This window comes from Salvelinus sp. IW2-2015, linkage group LG15 (genome assembly GCF_002910315.2).
Source record: "Salvelinus sp. IW2-2015 linkage group LG15, ASM291031v2, whole genome shotgun sequence".
Taxonomy (NCBI): Eukaryota; Metazoa; Chordata; class Actinopteri; order Salmoniformes; family Salmonidae; genus Salvelinus; species Salvelinus sp. IW2-2015.
In genome coordinates, this window is record NC_036855.1 from 51,185,483 (window position 1) to 51,206,609 (window position 21,127).

A 21,127-nucleotide genomic window follows, 5' to 3' on the forward strand; every position below is an offset into this window, starting at 1 on the left:
TAGCAAGACAAGTCAGTCCACGGGAGTGGTTGGCTGTGATAAATGAGTTTGGTCCTTGTCTGAGGAGATTACCAGTACTCACTGTCTCCTTATCTCTGGGTTAGAGGAAATGGGGGGGGGGGGGAGGCCTCCTTCCTCATATTCCCCCCTTCATTAATCCTATTAATGGCCTCTCCGTTGTAGGGGCAGCAGAGCATTATAATGGCTGGGGTTATTACAGCCTGGTTGTCGACCCGCGCACGCACATATGATCTATAGACCACAAATTATCGTCATTTGTGTATTGAATACAGTAGCCATAAACTGTGGATGTGACTGTTGCCAGCAAACATGGTGTGAAAAATAAAGGTGGTGATTATGATATTGTACATAGTAAACAGTAGCTCTTTTGAATGTTTTACCAATGTACAGTAGTAGCCTCATCCATAAGAATAATGGAACTGCCAGGGCCACTGTCCTGCTGGCACACCCAGTGGTATTCTGCTGATTAACGGTATACTACCGTTGTTCATAAACTTTTATGGTTGCTTGGAGCCCAATTCAAATGAAGAACAACAACATACAACATGTTTACTCTTCCAAATTGACACATTTCATTCTCCAACCATTTAAGTGCCTGACAAAAACAGCAATGCAGATACCTCCTGTTTTCAGTAGAAGGGACAGCCATAAGTACAATAATGTTTTTTTTTTTTTAAGTACCATGTTCATATCCTGAATGCCTGAAGTTTTGGATGCTTAAGTTGCAGTGTTTCCACCTTACAGTACTGCCCTTGTTTTTTTTCCCTCTGTGTGCTTCTGACTGTGGCTTTGTTTTTGACACAAATTACATTATGAATTTCTTTGCGGAGTCCCAGGAGAGTTCYTGACTGACAGATAACACACAGTACTCTGATCTGTCAGTCTGGCTTCTCCATGCATCGCTAGAGGCCGCCTACTGACTCTCATTTTCATTCTCCGCATCACATTAAGTGCGATTGCAAAACATTTAGGCCGCTGACGTTCCCTCAGTGATCTTCATATACATTTTATTTTGCCTGTAGAGGAATATAAAAAATGTATTTAMGGGTATAAACAGCCAATCATGTTGTGGCAACGACAAATAACCATGTGTACTTGACAGGTAGATGTTGCACCATGTTCATACTTCACTGATGTCACAGTACACAGCTGTCTAGTTTCAAAGATTTATTTGGCTGCACTTCCTCCGAGATGTTGCTTAATATGTTTTTTTAGGCTCGTAAAATAATATTTGATTTCCTATCAATAGGTGATTGGGATAAGTTGAACTCTATACCAACAGCAGCTGCCTGAGTAATATGATTACAGTATGCGTTATTATAGTAGGGGCTGGATGCTAGAGCAGACTGGTCATGCTGTTTTAGGAGTGGCTTAATCCAGTCTAGTTGGACACTAAGACATTTAGCCAGCCTTGTAAGTAACTATATTCTTCCCCTGTCAGGTAATGTTGGCTTCATTAGGGCTAGCGCTACGGCTAACGCAGATATCACCGTGCCATGCCAAATCGCAGAGAAGAGGCCCACTTCGATCACGTCATGCTTGCCACTTCCACCTTCCCTCAAATAGTTTATACTGTCTGGTTACATTTATGGAGGGAGTTTCTCAACCGCCATGCAGAGGACATGCATCTGTGTAGAAGTAGAAATTGTTTTCGTTTTTCATGTGTGTATTGTAATTAGGCGCAAACAACATGTTGAGCAAGTAGAACATTGCGAAGTAAATCKAACATTGAGGAAATGAATGGAACCAAGTGACCAACTACAACCTATTGAAACTGTTTCTACTGTATGTTTTACAAAGCTCTCCGTGTCTTTTCCTCCTCTCCCCAGGGGAATCTCAAGATCAGGGCAGTGGGGAGGACGCCGTGTCTCGGCTCCGCAGGCTGATCGCCGAGGGTGGTATGACGGCCGTGGTCCAGAGGGAGCAGAGCACCACCATGGCCTCCATGGGTAGCTTCGGTAACAACATCATCGTTAGCCACCGCATCCACCGCGGCTCCCAGACTGGGACAGAGGCTCAGGATGGGGGCAGAGACACTCAGGGCAGGGGTCAGGGTCTTGGTGGAGGTGGTTGGACGTCCGTCTCTCCGTCCCACCGCGGCACTCTGTCGTTCACAGAGCCCACCTCCCGTATTCTGACCCACCACAGCATGCAGCTGGGCGAGAGCTCAGGCTTCCTGTTAGAGCCCTCTGGGGCTCACAGCCGAACAGTAGCACCTCTCCCCTCCCAGTACATCACAGTCTCTTCTCATCTCAGCCCTCAGGGGCCCATTGGGGTGGAGGAGGGGGCCGATGGGGCCCCTATGGACACAGACGATGCGTTTGAGGGTGTGGGACTTGTCGATGATCTAGATCTACACTTGCCCTCTGCTTCCTCCTCCTCTTCTTCAACCCTGTCCCCTGTTGTCTCCCCTCTTGACAACAACTTCAGCGCCAGTTACCATGGAGACCCCTACAGTCGATAGATGGTAATGTGCTTTCCATACCCATCTGATCTCTACCTAGAAGACTCTCCTCCGTCTAGCCTTATTACATTGACTACTGGTTTTTCTGGAGGCTTTCGAATCCCGACAATGAAATTAGGCACTTAAAACTTCATCCCACTCCTCCATTGCCTGTTCAGTTTTCTATCCAATAGTAGGCTGGATGAGATCTTCAACCTAGGATTAGGCTCGGTCTTTTTCTTGGATGTGGTGTTCCTTTGCGTGCCCTGACCACTTTCAGACTTTTGTCATTGCCTAATTGAGAGCAAGAATCCAAAGCTACAGTTTGACCATTCCATTGGAAAGAGGTGGACCTGAATGACTCTTTTACAATCAGGGGTTCAGATCGGTGGTTTTCGAATGCCACCTGGGACCAAATTCCATGATCAAATTGCAACGTTCTTCAAAACGTGTTAAGACTCTGCCCCTTGCTCACGATTAGCAAGATGCTGGTATAGTAGAAGCACATTTTATTAACCAATCACATTGGTACAATTTGATTGTGAAACTGGATGATTCTGTCTATAAGTTATATTTATTGTGTGTGAGAGAGATGTTCTATGTCACCCTTGGTCGTTACAAAACGTTTCATTCTAGTCGTCATGGTGGATTAGTGGTTTGCAACGATGTAGTTGACCCAAGATAACTATGAATCTCTTGTACTACATAGGAGAGCAGAATTACATTACAGAGTTGAATTTAGGGAGACCAATTCCACAATATGCTACTCCAAATATGAGCGATATTATCGCGGTGCGCTGTTAATGACAAAATAATTCCAGACTTATTTTTTTGCTTATTTATGATATCATAATCACCTTCTCATTTAGACTTKTTTTGAACACATTGATACTGCCTAACTGATAAACTGGTGGTAACCCTGGGGGGTACGCACAATGCCGTCGGGGGAACGCCTAATAATTTCTTTATTTCAACATTTTCTCACATTTTCAAACAGTACATTTATATTTTCKAACAGAGCTATACATTTGGGTGAGTTTTTTTCCTCACTTGAGTAGCCTCGTTTCACTGAGTAGCCTCGTTTCACGTATTCACAAAAATACAATTAAACCATCTAGTGTACAGCGAAATAACAACACAATGTCAAATACAGGTAGCCTAGTCAAATTATTAACATCCAATCACGTTAACCATTAATCTCTCGCGGGAAACCTTCACTCTTGCGCAGACATTTAGAAACGAAACATGACCATTTGAAGAATAAGCCACGGGAGTTTTTTGAGCGAGAATAAAGACGACGTTCAAGTAGTAAGACATGTATAAAAGCAACAGGTACATTAATAAGAAGGGTCTAGAAGCGTCTTATATTGTGAGCTACCGAGTGGCTAGGACAGGCAAGCCCCATACTATTGTGGAGGACTTAATTCTTCCTGCTGCCGTGGATATGGCTGGTACAATGCTGGGGGAAAAGGCAAAAAAAAACTCTACAGACAATGACTTCATCAAACAACACTGTTTCACAACGCATCAGTGACATGGCATTGTTTTGAAGCAATTACTGCTTCGCATACAAGCCAGTGAATTATATGCSTTACAGCTGGATGAGTCAACAGACGTGGCGGGCCTGGCACAGCTCCTGGTATATGTCCGTTACGTTTATGGGGGYTCAATTAAGGAAGACATCCTCTTCTGCAAACCACTGGAAACCAGGACAACATGAGAGGATATGTTTTTAAAGTACTGGACAGCTTTGTGACATCAAATGGACTTTGGTGGTCAAGATGTGTTGGTATCTGTACTGATGTAGCAAAAGCCATGACAGGTAGACATAGTGGAATGGTAACGCGTGTGCAAGCAGTTGCTCCCGACGCCACTTGGGTACACTGCAGCATCCATCGGTAGGCTCTTGCTGCCAAGGGAATGCCTGACTGTTTGAAAGACGTTTTGGACACTAGTGAAAATGGTTAACTTTGTTAAAGCAAGACCCCTGAACTCTRGTGTATTTTCTGCATTATGCAATGATATGGGCAGCGACCATGTCACGCTTTTACAACATACAGAAGTGCGCTGGTTATCAAGGGGCAAAGTATTGACAAGTTTTTTTGAATTCAGAGACGAGCTTACATTTTTCTTTACTGACCATAATTTCCACTTGTCTGAACGTTTGCATGATGACGAGATTCTCACACGACTGGCCTATCTGGGTGATGTTTTTTCTCAAAAGGAATGATCTGAATCTAGGATTACAGGGACTCTCCGCAACTATATTCAATGTGCAGGACAAAATGGAGGCTATGATTAAGAAGTTTGAGCTCTTTTCTGTCTGCATTAACAAGGACAATACACAAGTCTTTCCATCACTGTATGATTTTTTGTGCAAATGAACTCAAGCTTACGGACAATGTCAAATGTGATATAGCGAAGCACCTGAGTGAGCTGGGTGCGCAATTACGCAGGTACTTTCCCGGAACGGACGACACAAACAACTGGATTCGTTATCCCTTTCATGCCCTGCCTCCAGTCCACTTACCGATATCTGAACAAGAGAGCCTCATCGAAATTGCAACAAGTGCTTCTGTGAAAATGTTATTTAATCAGAAGTCACTGCCAGATTTCTGGATAGAGCTGTACTCAAGAGTTTCTTGCCTTTGCAAATTGCGCTGTTAAGACACTGGTGCCCTTTGCAACCACGTACCTATGTGAGAATGGATTCTCGGCCCTCACTAGCATGAATACTAAATACAGGCACAAACTGTGTGTGGAAAATTATTTAAGATTGAGACTCTCCAATACAATCCAGCATTGCAGAGTTATGTGCAGCCTTTCAAGCACACCCTTCTCATTAACCTGTGGTGAGTTCTTAACAATTTTTGATGAACAAATAAGGTTTTATATGTAAGATGGCTAAATAAAGAGCAAAATTATTGATTATTATTATTTGCCCTGGTTCTATAAGAGCTCTTTGTCACTTCCCACGAGCCGTGTTGTGACACAAACTCACACTCATTCTTATGTTTAATAAATGTATTGTATAGTGTGTGTGTGTGGCAGGCTTACAATGATGGCAAAACACAACATTTGAGAATGCGCTGACCCTGGTGCTAGAGGGGGTACGCAGCTGGAGGTTGAATGTTTGAAGGGGTACGGGACTATAAAAAGTTTGGGAACCACTGGTCTAGTGCGTCACAATATCTCAACCATATCGTTGACGGAAAATATTGCCGATATTCGAGATTTGTCGTATATTAAGCCAAACCGAGTAGCATTACAAGATGTTGCTACCAGAGAGTTGCCAGATAATTCCATTACCCTTTCCTCCCCAGTGTAATGTTTGTATCAGGTGTACAGTATGCAGTTGGATGTGTYTGCAACAATGGTTCATCTGTTCCATAAAAGAAAACTAACATTCATCATGATTACTTATGTATTTAAAAGGTTGATTAAATAATAACAGGGTACAGTACACATGTGCTACCGGCATTTASATCATGAGCCCTAGATCCGCAGCCTCATAACTTCCCGACCTTGTCTTGAAAACACCCAAATGCTGTGCCAAGTATTTGAAGTGAAGCATTTTGAAACTCTTCTACGCTGTCAAACTGTCATCCCATGACTTTTTTATACAGTAGGATTCCTTCTCTAGATCCACTGTGGTATGTTGAGCCCAGTCATCTAAYGCTAACTGGAATTTGAAAAAAGGAGATACTATATAATGTGTTGTACATCCAGAAGGCTCTCTTTAAAATGGCCAGTTTCCCTCCCACTAGCCGCCCCGGTGCCTTGAGGGTTGTGTTGTTGTGACAGAGAGGCAGTTGGAGACGCACAGGGGTGATGATTCGRATAGCATTCCGAGTCACCACAGGGGCAAAGCTCTCTAGGTTGAATGGACTTTGTCCTTCAAACAGCTTTGTCAGGTCTTAGTCCTTTTTCAAATTGGTTTGCCAATCAGCAGTAATCTGCATCAAAAAACAATGTACGTTTTATTTGTTGTTTTTCCTAACAAGGTGGTGGGTTTTGACAGTGAAATAAACTGTTGAATTAATGAATTTGGAACAGCTTACTGCAGCTCCATGGTGAGTGGGTTACTTTTTTGATCTTTCAGTGTGAAAAGGTATTGCGTTACGAAGAGGTTTTTGTTTCTCAGCCGCTGTTGGTCCAGCCAACTGGCAGTGCTTATCGCTCTCTCAAAAGTATATTGTGATTGTATCTGTTGAGTTTATTTCTGTTTTAAAGATAACGGTTCTAGAAGAAGATATGTCAACTTAAGCAATAACGTAAGGTTGATCCTATTTTTTCATATGAACTCACCAGTTGCAATAGTCATGTGATCCTTGCCGCAGCAACTGTCCGTCACTGTTGTTCAGATTACTTCRAGGAGATCAATGCACCATTTGTCGGTTCATATGCTGATCTTACTTCAAAKATCTTCAGAATTTTTCATTGTCATAGAGATAAATACATTTTGTTGTTCATTGTTTATCCTATTGTGAAATTGTTTAATCTTCCCAGTGTTTTCCTATACTGTATGACTGACCATTCACTTGTACAATGCCGATCTTCATTTTAATTTGTCCTCAATTAAGGGGTCCCATTATGGCTTGTAATGACTCCTGTAAGGTTATGGTAAATACTAGATTACCCCTCATAGCGTCAGAGTCTGAGTGAAATTAGATTTGGACAAATATATGCTTGTTGTTTGAGCATTCATGAGGTTTAATGTTAGCGTATGCCATGAGACAAAATACCCTTCTGAATTTCTACAAAAATAATCAGTTTACGACAACTTCCGTCGACCCTTGGAAAGAGCAGAAGACCGGAGGCTTATTTACAGTGCTTGGGTTGGGATATCGGCGTGATCTGGGTAGGAGTAGAAGGGGTGGAATAGGATACAGTGTTTGCCACAGACAAACCAAGAGACCCATCAGGCATCAGAATGGTTCAGGCTAACCCAGATCTGTCAGACTCTCTGCTCCTGAAAAGATCCCCCTCCCCTTTGGAAACTGGAGCAGACAGCTGACACACTTTTCTTTTGTTTCCCCCCCTATTATTTCTTTTTGAGCACACTCATTTCATGTTATTGTTGTTTTTGGTTTTTGAACTTGTGGAATTGACTGTTTTCTGTTGTATTTGAAGAGGATATGAATGACTGCATTTATAGTGTCCTGTTGGTCAGGAGGATAATGGAAAGGATGGGTTTTAAACGGAAGGCAGGAGCTTAGAGGCTTCGTGGTGACTGTTGGGTGAGATGGAGAGAAATGGAGCAGTAGAGCTGAACGCTGATCCCTGTGGGTTCCAGTCCTGCTGGGTTTTAAAGTGGGAGAAAAACAGCGAGCGAAACGGCAGCGTTGGATTTGGCCACCTTGATGCTCATACAGCATTGTGTTAGTAGATGAGCTCATCTGTTTCAGCTTTCACCTTCTATCTGTGCTCGTTATTACTCAGTTCACCAACATACAACAATCAGCAGCTTGTGTGTCGATTCAATCAAGACCATAGTTAAATAGTGTAACTACAGTATATACAGTAGAAATATCCACATACAGTTCTCCAGTTTTTCTGCCGATCACTTTCCACAGCCAAGGACGTTTTGAGACTTCCAGGGTTTTTATTTTCTGTGCAATTTAAGGGCAATATGTATTCACATTACATACTCAACATATTTAGTTATACTGCTTTACACTGACCACACAACAATAATCAAACTGCWCAACTGTTCACAGATCATCACAAAATCATTGTAAAGACATTACACTCCAATATTTTCYTACAGGTGATATTCACATGTTTGTGCTTCAGAATAAAAATGTATGTGACCTTCTGGATATGATTGAATTTTGGATCAAATCTGTTTATTTTTTTTATACATTTGTAAGTCAGAAATGTGTTTATAAAATGAGTTTCCTAAACAATMACTTTATGGAAAATCCTAAAGGTCACGAGTGTATTTGTTCTGTTGTCACTGACTCACCATCGTGTCTTTTTCTCACATTTATCAGTATGTGATCTGCTGAGTGTACGTGAACTTAACAAGGAAGTGTCTTCAATGGACCTGTTTTTTTTGTTGTAGGAGATTGTGATTTGAAGGGTTTTCAATCTACTTTAAAGGGTCAAATGCAGTATATTACAGTAGTCGATGTGCAACTAAGTGCTGCGGGAACACCAAAGATCCTAGAAAATATATGTTGATCATAAACAAATAAAAATGTAAAACCTAAAACAATACATTTTTCTTTTTTTATTCTCAAGGGTGAAAGACGATATACATTTTTCTTCCATCCACTGTGCTGGTAAGAAGTGGTTATTTTACATGGTGAGCTGTTATGACTCGTTTGAAACCTTGTCAGTCTCTTGCTATTTTACAGTATGAGAATTAAGAGAATTTGTCTTATAAATAATGCATTAATTGATTGCATAACAGCAACATATCCTGCCAGTTGTTTATAATCCTGGAACATTTTGTATTCAGTAATTTGAACAATACAATGTCATTGGGGGCAGTCATGTTCACAGTACAGAATACTGTGCACAGGATCTTCAAGACTGACCTCCTGCTCTTGAGAGCTTGGACCTAGTGGTAACATTGGATGGAAATAATGATTTTTCTACGGATATTTTTGCTTCCTTTTATTTTTATCACATCTTTGTGGGTTTATTCATGGCAAATGGTTCTGGTAAACAACCCACATCCCCTCCTACAGAAATACTTACTTTTGGCCAGCAAAGCCAGGCCTTGAGCAAAAATAACGAGAGCAATCAAAATGAACAAATATTAGYATTGTTTTCCGCTTGGGGGTTTTCATGTCTTCCAGAATCATTTGCTTCTTGAGAATTACGTTTTTTATCATGAAACTGCATCCTTATTTGTTTAAAAAAGGGAACCATTTCTAATCTGCTGAATTATTCATATTTTCTTGATAACTACTCAGGAGATATATAATCAACCGAATCATTGGATTCCTCGCTGTTGCTGCTCTGCTGTATCAGATCTGACCAAAAGATCCCACAATGATCTGACACATGGARGCCCTGGGGGTTTAAAGAGGTTGAGCTTTATCTAGTGTTGGTCCACCTGAACAACTGAGGGTGTATGTGTTTATACTAGAGATGAAGATTCAGACCGGTGCAAAGAGGTAGAGGGAAAACAAACAAACAAAGCCGTGCCTCTATATTAACGGAGATAATTACATAACGGTGTAAATGGATAGAAATTAGAACTGGGAAATTGATGAAAGCATTGCACTTAACTTCATAAATTACCCTGGAGAGTGCTGCTGGGAGTGACTGAGGACCTGGCACAGCTGAGCAAGTGGTTGGCTACAGGGCCAGTCTGATTGCCCATACAATCCCTCCCTTTGCCCCTGTCAATGTTGCTGAGGTGGAGTAGGCACAGAACAGAGAACTTACATAACTACAGAACCGAATGCTCCTCTGTGAATGGATACTCCCTCTTYAGCACCTACACAGACTAGCCTCTGACCCAGCACAATCATCAMAATATTCAGTCCGATAGGTGGCGGAACTAATTGGATGCTAGAGCTTAAGTTACAGCACTCTTGTTGCAGTAGCCATCTTCCAGCCCCAAAATGTTCTCCCAGGAGTCCAACTCTGAGTTGCGGTCCATCTGCAGTGGCTGCTCATGTTCTTGACGAGGAGAGGCTTCAGTGGGGGAGTCGATGTGTTTAATTGTATGTCAGGTGCTCTGGGGAAATACTGCCACAAAGTCAGATGTTTTTAGGAGAGAAAGAGAGAAAGGCCTCCCACTTTTATTTCCTCTCTTTTGTTTGCCTCCTTTCCCTGTTGCTCTCTCCAGCCAAGTTTTTCTTCTCCCMCCCTCGCCCTCTTCCTTCCCACCTCCCCCCACTCTGTTCTACAGATGCTCTCTTTCCTCCCTCTCATCACCCCACCCATGGTCTCTCCATCCCATTATTTCTGCATGCCCCTCCGCCCCCCTGCCGTGTCTCCTGTGAATAAGAGTCTGGCACTTCAGTGTTAGAGGCCCTGTCACTTCAAAGCAATGCTTTTAATTAATCCAATTTGGTGAGAGGCAGTTCTAGGAGTGCACCTACCGTTCAGGAGAGAGGGTAGCAGGATGGATGACGGGTGTCCTCAGAGGTGGTATGGAAAAAGAAAGCCATTGCCCATACTCCAACACTCCATAAGTGGGGCCTGGGGATGTTCGGGTGAACTCTTCACTTTGCGTGTCTGTAAAAACACCAGGAACTTGCACTACTTTAGTAATCGATGTGTGTGTCTTATCTTTAAAGAGTTCATGCTTATAATCGCATTCCAAACCAACAGCTCAAAAAGTTAACGCATGCAACCTGCAAATAAGAATTAGGCCAATATACAAATACATAGGAAGACTATGGAGACCACCAGAGTTGACTGTCTTTTATCTCGGATCCCCTCATAATTAATGAACTGTTGCAAAACAAAAAAAGAAGCTTGATGCAAAAAAATATTCAGCCACCTTCCCAGCTCCTAAAATACTCCCCTTTGGTTAAATTGGGGCACATTTTTTTTTATATCAGAGTAAACATAACACAAAAACCGCTTTAGGACTTTTAAAGAGTGTTGTCTCAGAAAAAACAAACACAAACACACACCACCACACACACAACACCAGGCTCGCTTTGTGCAGCTATGTTGTGCGGAAGAAGAAAGAATGCTGTTAAAAAAGCTTGCACCGCTAAATTTCTCTACTACTACAGTCGTGGCCAAAAAGTTTGGAGAATACACCCAATATTTACACTTTCACAAAGTCTGCTGCCTCAGTTTTATGATGGCAATTTGCATATACTCCAGAATGTTATGAAGAGTGGTGCAGAAAATTGCAATTATTGCAAAGAGTCCTCTTCGCCATGCAAATTACTAAACCCCCCCCCCCTAAAAAAATCCCACTGCGTTTTCAGCCCTGCCACAAAAAGGACCAGCTGAACTCATCAGTTATTCTCTCGTTAAACAGGTGTGAGTTGACGAGGACAAGCTGGAGATCCAACCTGTCACGCTGGATGTTTAATGTTCAAAAAACCTTTACACTTATGAAATGCTATGTAAATTATACTTCAGTATTCCATATAACATCTTCGACAAAAAAATATCTAAGACACTGAAGCAGCAAACTTTGTGGAAATTAATATTGTGTCATCTCAAAACTTTTTTCACGACTGTACATGGAAATGACAAGCAGGAATAGTAGGATTTTCCTGATCATTTTCATTTCCTCTTCACACACCACGAGGAGCAGTAAACATATGATACAGCCAAAAACCCTCTCAATAATGATCTGCTGAATTCATTATCTTCCCAATACATGACTATCACAAGAAACACTTGAGTTGTAGAATTAATTGTTAATGGTCTGTTAGAAGTAGAGGTCCATTAACTTATTTCTTCTCTCCCTATGCATTCAAGTTTATCTGCTCTGTAAATTAGTCCAATATTCCCTCTAGCTTCACATGTGTTTGATAATCTACGTGTTTTATTTTGTGAATACTGTAACGTAAAAAAAAAGACAACAAAGTACAAATCATAATCACTGTAATCATTTGTGCTGAAGAAAAATAAGTTATTGTGCAACAATAACGGGTAGAGGCATGCTATGTACCAGTGGAGGCTGGTACATAGACTGAAAAATTGAAGATGGGCGACCCACGGTATAGGGAGCGGATCGCACGGAGATGAACAAAAGTGTGTTCCAAAAATCGTCAAAAGACTATTTTAACCTAAAGCATTTATAAAAACATTTAGAGTACAAATATTAAGGGAATGAAAGGTACTTACACAGTTTGAAAGGACCAAGCAGTGCTTGAATGAGGGTATGGAGACATGAGTTGAGGTGTTCAGAGGCTTGCCAGTGCAGGATAGGATTTGACTGGAAGACAAAAAAAACAATACAACCACACTGCATAGTTAGCCAAAAAATAAAGAATTAGTTAGTCCAAGCAAGAGTGAAAAGATTTTGTAATAATGTATTTGTCTTTTGAATGTGATTGGACTTACAGTTGAAGTCGAGTGTTACATACAGCTTATCCAAATACATTTAAACTCAGTTTTTCACCATTCCTGACATTTAATCCAAGTAAAAAATTCCATGTCCTAGGTCAGTAGGATCACCCTTATTTTAAGAAAGTAAAATGTCAGAAAAATAGTAGAGAGAAATGATTATTTCAGCTTTTATTTCTTTCATCACATCCAGTGGTCAGAAAGTTTACATACACTCAATTAGTATTTAGCATTGCCTTTAAATGTTTAACTTGGGTCCCACGTTTCGGTATCCTCCACCAAGCTTCCCACAATAAGTTGGGTGAATTTTCCCATTCCTCCTGACAGAGCTGGTGTAAACTGAGTCAAGTTTGTAGGCCTCCTTGCTCGCCACACGCTTTTCATTCTGACCACAAATTTCTATAGGATTGAGTCAGGGCTTTGTGATGCTACTCCAATACCTGACTTTGTTGTCCTTAAGCATTTTGCCACAAACTTTGGAAGCATGCTTGGGTCATTGTCCATTTGGAACCCATTTGTGACAAGCTTAACTTCCTGACTGATGTCTTGAGATTTGCTCTCAAAATTACACAATAAATTTCCTGCCTCATCGATGCCATTCATTTGTTTGAAGTGCACCAGTCTCTCCTACAGCAAAACACCCCCAAACACTGATGCGCCACCCCCGTGCTTCACGTTGGGATGTTTTCTTCGGCTTGCAAAGCATCCCCCTTTTTCCAAACATATACGATGTCATTATGGCCAAACAGTTCTATTTTTGTTTCAAACGACCAAGAGACATTTCTTTCCAAAAAGTACGATCTTTGTCCCCATGTGCAGTTGCAAACTGTAGTCGCTTTTTATGGAGTTTTGATGAAGTGGCTCTTCCTTCTTGAGCGGCCTTTCAGGATGTCGATTATGGACTCGTTTTACTGTGGTATAGATACTTTTAACCTGTTTCCTCCAGCATCTTCACAAGTCCTTTGCTGTTGTTCTGAGATTGATTTGCACTTTTCACACCAAAATACGTTCAATCGCTAGAGGGACACAGACGCATTCTCCTTCCTGAGCGTATGACGCTGCGTGGTCCGCATGGTGTTTATACTTGGCTTACTCATTGTGACAGAGGAACGTGTACCCTCAGGGTTTGGGGAAATTGCTCCCAAGGATGAACCAGACTTGGTCTACAATTATTTTTCTGACGTCTTGGCTGATTTCTTTTGATTTTCCCATGATGTCAAGCAAGGAGGCACTGAGTTTGAAGGTAGGCCTTGAAATTCACCCACAGGTACACCTCCAATTGACTCAAATGATGTCAATTAGCCTATCAGAAGCTTCTAAAGCCATGGCATAATTTTCTGGAACGTTCCAAGCTGTTTAAAGGCACAGTCAACCTAGTGTATGTAAACTTTTGACCCACTGGAATTGTGATACAGTGAATTAGAAGTGAAATAATCTGTAAACAATTGTTGGAGAAATTACTTGTGTCATGCACAAAGTAGATGTCCTAACCGACTTGCCAAAACTATAGTTTGTTAACGAGAAATTTGTGGAGTGGTTGAAAAAACGAGTTTGAATGACTCCAACCTAAGTGTATGTAAACTTCTGACTTCAACTGTACATATAGTAATGATAGATTATTTATAGAGGTACTCACAGTGCGTAGAGGGAAAACATTCAATGTGCCAGTGGATGAGTAGGCACATGAGATGTGGCTTRAGTTCATGTCATGAGAAAGTGGTAGTGGAGTGTAGTAGTCATCACCTCTTAATCAGGGAACAGGAGGGGACTTAGCTGTAAATACAAGTAGCAGATACATTCCATTACAGCTGCGTCATCATAGGTTTGGAAGAGTTTCTCTACGAAGTTAAACTCAGACATCTCAAAAATCATATAGTCAAACACAGACTGCGCAGCTCGCCCACTTGACTCATCAAAGTATCCCAAGAAACGTTCCTGAATAAATCCCTGATCATCCACATACCTGACGATAACTCACAACTGCAAGCAGACTGGTGCCATCATAGGTCCCAGAGCAGTGGGGCAATTTWTACGCCCTGGGGCCTAGAGTTTTTTCTTATATGTTAACCTAACTAGGAAAACTGTGGACCCTATAAGGTATGACGGTGATTAATCAGTTGTAAAAAGGTTTCATATGGGCTATGATGGGACCAGTTTTTCCTAATCAGGTCACATGGTTTCCTGGCCCTGGGGGGATGAAAACCCTGTCAAACTGCAGCTACCTTATATTTGTTCATATAAATGATATCTAGACTAGATTAGGAGGGGGATTTCCTCTACCCAGACACATAGACAACAACTGATAGACAGTAGAACTCAAAGGGCTGAGCTTGCTTTATGCATGTTTGCATCATGCAGGCATATGCAACTGTAGACCTTTTTAAAATGTACTCACATCTCTCATCACTATTATGTTTATTGATTAATTCCAGTTAATAATTTTGGATTAAAAACGTATAGGCAGCATAGCCAGACCATTTTTTTATATAAACATTCACATTCTCTCCTGACACACAAATGGACTATAAATACATAACGTTACCAATTAGTTTTACCCTGACCAGATGGACAGGGCGCATAGGTTGTATGCAGCTGCTCTTATTAGTAGTTCACAGTTGATCAGACTGAAAAATAGTCTCTTTTTTATCCCATACACTGCATACAGAAATGTCAGATTTCTAATGTTTAGGTGTGGCCTAGGCTGCTGCAACATTTATGTCATGAGTTTTTGCTTGTGTCTGTCCGGAGTGATTGTGTTACCATCTTTGCGAAATAAATACCGGAGGAAAGTGGAAAGCATACTTGAGCTCACGTGAACCTCTCTCTTTCATCTAACTTTTAATGGATGATGCGATGGAAGCGATTACATCATTCAAAATTGTTTTCGACATCCCAGAAAATACAGTCGAAAGTTCTATATGTTCAGCAAGAAAAGCATCGTAACGTGCAGTTACCTCTGCAAGCTCCTTATAGTTGCCCTTCTTGGCGGAACTTTCCCTCTCATCGTGTCCTCTAAATGCAAATCCTTGCATGCCCAAAAACGCAGTGGTGTTGATAAGCCGCTTGAGAACATCCCTGTTTCTTCTTACTTTATCGTTGTGTTGCGCAGTTTGAATATGCAGACCTTTGCCATAATCGATGCAGCTTTTTCCCAGAAGCTTGAATCTGATGTGGGCATTTATATGCTCCCTGCTTTTGTTTTGCCGTTTAGCGACTTCAACAAAAAGTCCACAACATTTTCGGCAACATTGGCCATTCTACGTACACCTGTCGCCGACAGAGATGGTTGCCTCGCTTAGCGTTCTTAGGAAACAATGCAGGATTTKGTTTTTTTAATGTATTATTTCTTACACTGTTACCCCAGGAAATCTTAAGTCTTCTTACATACAGCCAGGAAGAACTATTGGATATAAGAGCAARGTCAACTTACCAACATTACGACCAGGAATACGACTTTCTTGAAGCGGGTCCTATGTTTGGACCACCACCCAGGACAATYGATTGGATCCCCTAGGCGACTCAAAACAATGGCACCGCAGACGGAGCGGTCTTCTGGTTGCCTTCCAGAGAGACATCTGAGATTGTAACATTCTCTGTTTCACGGAAGCATGGCTCACTCGGGATATGTTATCAGAGTCGGTACAGCCACCCGGTTTCTTCACGCATCACACCGACAGAAACAAATCTCTCTGGTAAGAAGAAGGGCGGGGTGTATGCCTTATGATTAACGAGTCGTGGTGTGATCATAACAACATACAGGTACTCAAGTCCTTTTGTTCACCTGACCTAGAATTCCTTGCAATCAAATGCCGACCGCATTATCTACCAAGAGAAATCTCTTCGATTATAATCACAGCCGTGTATATCCCCCCAAAGCAGACACTTCCATGGCCCTGAAAGAACTTCATTGGACTCTATGTAAACTGGAAACCACATGTCCTGAGGCTGCATTTATTGTAGCTGGGGATTTTAACAAGGCTAATCTGAAAACAAGGCTCCCTAAATTTTATCAGCATATCGAATGCCGGGCGTGCAAAATTCTGGATCATTGCTACTCTAACTTCCGCGACGAATACAAAGCCCTCCCTCGCCCTCCTTTCGGCAAATCTGACCACGACTCCATTTTGTTGCTCCCAGCCTATAGACAGAAACTAAAACAGGAAACGCCCGTGCTCAGGTCAGTTCAATGCTGGTCCAACCAATCTGATTCCACGCTTCAAGATTGCTTCGATCACGTGGACTGGGATATGTTCCCGGATAGCCTCAGACAACAACATTGATGTATACGCTGATTCGGTGGGCGAGTTTATTAGCAAGTGCATCGGTGATGTTGTACCCACGGTGACCATTAACACCTTCCCCAACCAGAAACCGTGGATTGATGGCAGCATTCGCGCATAACTGAAAGCGTGAACCACCGCTTTTAATCATGGCAAGGCGACCGGAAACATGACCGAATACAAACAGTGTAGCTATTCACTCCGCAAGGCAATCAAACAAGCTAAGCGTTAGTATAGAGACAAAGTAGTCGCAATTCAATYGCTCAGACATGAGACGTATGTGGCAGGGTCTATAGTCAATCACGGATTACAAAAAGAAAACCAGCCCCCTCGCGGACACCGATGTCTTGCTCCCAGACAAACTAAACACAGTCTGCTGTTCCCACATGCTTCAAGAGGGCCACCATTGTTCATGTTCCCAAGAAAGCTAAGGTAACTGAGCTAAACGATTATCGKCCCGTAGCACTTACTTTCGTCATCATGAAGTGCTTTGAGAGACTAGTCAAAGATCATATCACCTCCACCCTACCTGACACCCTAGACCCACAACAATTTGCTTASCGCCCCAATAGGTCCACAGACGACGCAATCGCAATCACACTGCACACTGCCCTAACTCATCTGGACAAGAGGAATACCTATGTAAGAATGCTGTTCATCGATTACAGCTCAGCATTTAACARCATAGTACCCTCCAAACTTGTCATTAAGCTCGAGACCCTGGGTCTCGACCCCGCCCTGTGCAACTGGGTCCTGGACTTTCTGACGGGCCGACCGCCAGCTGGTGAGGGCAGGAAACAACATCTCAATCCCGCTGGTCCTCAACACTGGGGCCCCACAAGGGTGCATTCTCAGCCCTCTCCTGTACTCCCTGTTCACCCATGACTGCGTGGCCATGCACGCCTCCAACTCAATAATCAAGTTTGCAGACAACACTACAGTGGTAGGCTTGATTACCAACAACGACGAAACYGCCTACAGGGAGGAGGTGAGGGCCCTCGGAGTGTGGTGTCAGGAAAACAACCTCACACWCAACGTCAACAAAACAGGAGATATGGAGATGACCGTGGACTTCAGGAAACAGCAGAGGGAGCACCCCCCTATCCACATCGACGGGACAGTAGTGGAGAAGTGGCAAAGCTCTTTAGTTCCGTCGGCGGTAACATCACGGAACCTGAAATAGTCCACCCACACAGACAGTGTGGTGAAGAAGCGCAGCAACAGCTCAACAGCACCTTCAGCCCCTTCTCAACCTCAGAGCTGAAGAAATTTGGCTTGTCACACAAAAACACTCACACACTTTGCAGATGCACAATCGAGAGCATCTTCGGCTGTATCCCGCCTGGTACGGCAACTGCTCCGCCCACAACCGTAAGGCTCTAGAGGTAGTGAGGTCTGCACAACGCATCACCTGGGGCAAACTACCTGCCTCCAGGACACTACACCACCCATATCACAGAAGGCCAAAAAATCATCAAGGACAACAACCACCCAAGCCACTGTCTGTTCACCCCACTATCACCCAGAAGGCGAGGTCAGTACAGGTGCATCAAAGCGGGGACCGAGAGACTGAAAAACAGCTTCTATCTCAAGGTCATCAGACTGTTAAACAGCCATCACTAACATTGAGTGGCTGCTGCCAACATACTGACTCAAATCTCGAGCGACTTTAATAATAAAAATTTGAGATGAACAAATGTATCACTAGTCACTTATATAATGTTTAGTTGTTGTGGAAATTGTTAGATTACTTGTTAGATGTTACTTCACGGTCGGAACTAGAAGCACAAGCATTTCGCTACACTCGCATTAACATCTGCTAACCATGTGTATGTGTAACGACTTGCCGTCCCTCGCCCCGACCCGGGCGCGAACCAGGCGGTGATGCACACATCAACAACTGACACCCACGAAGCGCGTTACCCATCGCTCCACAAAGGCCGCGGCCCTGCAGAGCAAGGGGAACCATACTTCTAGGTTTCAGAGCAAGTGACGTAACCGACTGAAAGGCTGCTAGCACGCACCACCGCTAACTAGCTAGCCATTTCACATCCGTTACACTCAACCCCCTTTCGACCTCCTCCTTTTCCCCAGCAACCAGTGATCCGGGTCAACAGTATCAATGTAACAGTATAACTTTATGGAGTCCCCTCGCACGAACCAGGGACCCTCTGCACACATCAACAACGGTCGCCCACGAAGCATCGTTACCCATCGCTCCACAAAGGCCGCGGCCCTTGCAGAGCAAGGGAAACCCTACTTCAAGTCTCAGAGCAAGTGACGTAACCGATTGAAGGCTATTAGCGCGCACCACCGCTAACTAACTAGCTAGCCATTTCACATCCGTTACACTCACCCCCCTTCAACCTCCTCCTTTTCCGCAGCAACCAGTGATCCGGGTCAACAGCATCAATGTAACAGTATAACTTTATGGCCGTTCCCCTCGCCCCGACCCAGTACCCTCTACACACAACATCACAACGGACACCACGAAGCGTCGTTACCATCGTCCTCCACAAAGGCCGCGGCCCTTGCCAGACAAGGGAACCCTACTTTCTAGGTTTCAGAGCAAGTGAACGTATTAACCGGACTGAAAGGCCTGCTAGGCGCGCCACCACCGCTAACTAGCTAGCCATTTCACATCCGTTACATATGTGACCAATAACATCTTGATTTGATTTGTTCTACCATTCTGTCTGAGAAACTGCATACTCGCGCGGTTATAGCTAGCTTGCTGACTGAAGTTAGCAAAGTCAAATTTAAGTAAATTGCACTAACTGGCGACACAAAAATAAAGTTTCTAAAACCAATGAATACTATTTATAATATACATCCTTGGTCCCCTGTAATTTGAAAAAACGAATTTGAATTGAATATATCCCCAACAAATGCTTCAACTATCACACTCACTTCTTAATTCTCTATCCAACAACGTCACCAAGGTTCTCAACACATAGAACCCCCATAATGGCTCTGTGGCACAACATATAAGTTTCATTTCTCTGCATCCTAATTATATGATTGGATGGACAACCCATGTCAATTTTATCCTGCATTAACTACCATGTATTTCTATGGGAGGGGGTGAAGCTACGAGCCTCCTAGGTTTTGTATTGAAGTTCAATGTACCAGGGAGACAGAAGCTAGCTGTTCTCCAGCATACACCATTGGTGCTACCCCAGACAGTGCTGTTGAATTTAACTTTAGCCCTTTCATGCAAAACAGTGTATTTTAATAAATTATTTGGTGGCGTGAATATATTTATTATAGTTTTATCTGAAAAGGATGACTTTTTTAATGTTTCACTATTTTCTTTTTTAATTACATTTCACTGAGGAGATTGGTCCTCCCCTTCCTCCTCTYAGGAGCCTTTACTGCTGTGTACTGAAGTGTAACAGAGCAGGTGGGTGGGTCTCACAATGGCTGGGAAGTAGGGGACCTTCTCTCATGAAAGGCGCATTTGATATAATATCATTGGGTGGAACACGAGAGAATAGGAAAATGACAGTGTTGTGGCACATCACTATGTTGCAAGCGATTGCGAAAGGAGGAACATGAATAAATKWAATTATAGAGGTGGGAATAAAGAATAAGCCCATTTAATGTGCATTGAAATATGACTAGCTATCCTTTGTCAGTAACTGAACATTAAAGAGATGTTACTCCAACATTTACACAAGGATATAAACSTGCAAATTGATTTTATTGGGTAGATGTAGCATGCCTACCACACTGCCACTCACCCACATAGCCTATGACAGGACAGCTCTAGGGCAGGTTCACAGAGAGGAGAGGGAGGTAGAGAAAGCAAATGGACTGAGACAGAGGGGTGAGTGGTAGTTGAAGAATGGATGGACAAAAGGCACTGACCTCCAGGCTACATTAACTAGCTCATCTCACATAGTTTCCACCTTGATCCATGTGGTATCTTTATGTATTTGTTGACCTGTGTCGTGATGCAGGAAATCTCCCCATGCTGAGATAACTGAGCCATGGTTCTCTCTTATCTGGGTGAATGACCTTATAAATCATTACGCCAATTCCTTACAGGCTTAACACCGGGGTGTTCGTCTTCATCCATAACACCCCATGTGGTCAACCTCCATCAGTGGAATTCTGACATAATTCTGATGCTTTAATCAATACATAATTAATTATCTTTAACCTGCTGTCAAAGGCTCTTTAATGACCAATCCAGACCATTTTGGGGTTTTCTGGAAAACCTGATTTTATCAGATGTTCTATTTTGTCGTCGTAGGGTTTTGTAAGTTTGCATTCCAGAAGCACAACATGTAGAAATTCCACTTGGGTTGATTAGCTTATGTTTTTTCACTATACATTTACAAAATATTTTTGCATTATCAGCCAGAAACCATAA

At 42.6% G+C, this 21,127-nt stretch overlaps 1 protein-coding gene across 3 annotated transcripts in view; it reads left to right on the forward strand.

Moving 5' to 3' along the window:
- LOC111974722 (activating molecule in BECN1-regulated autophagy protein 1A) overlaps window positions 1-21,127 on the forward strand; it is a 294,670-nt gene that overhangs the window by 88,720 nt on the left and 184,823 nt on the right. For 2 of the 3 annotated variants that reach the window (XM_024002685.2, XM_024002686.2), the window contains exon 19: window positions 1,851-8,282. In XM_024002685.2, coding sequence (XP_023858453.1) covers window positions 1,851-2,485 — 635 coding nt within the window. In that variant the 3' untranslated portion in view covers window positions 2,486-8,282. Of the gene's footprint in view, window positions 1-1,850; window positions 8,283-21,127 lie in introns of those variants that run through there. The other variant, XR_011481056.1, reaches the window with a different exon arrangement.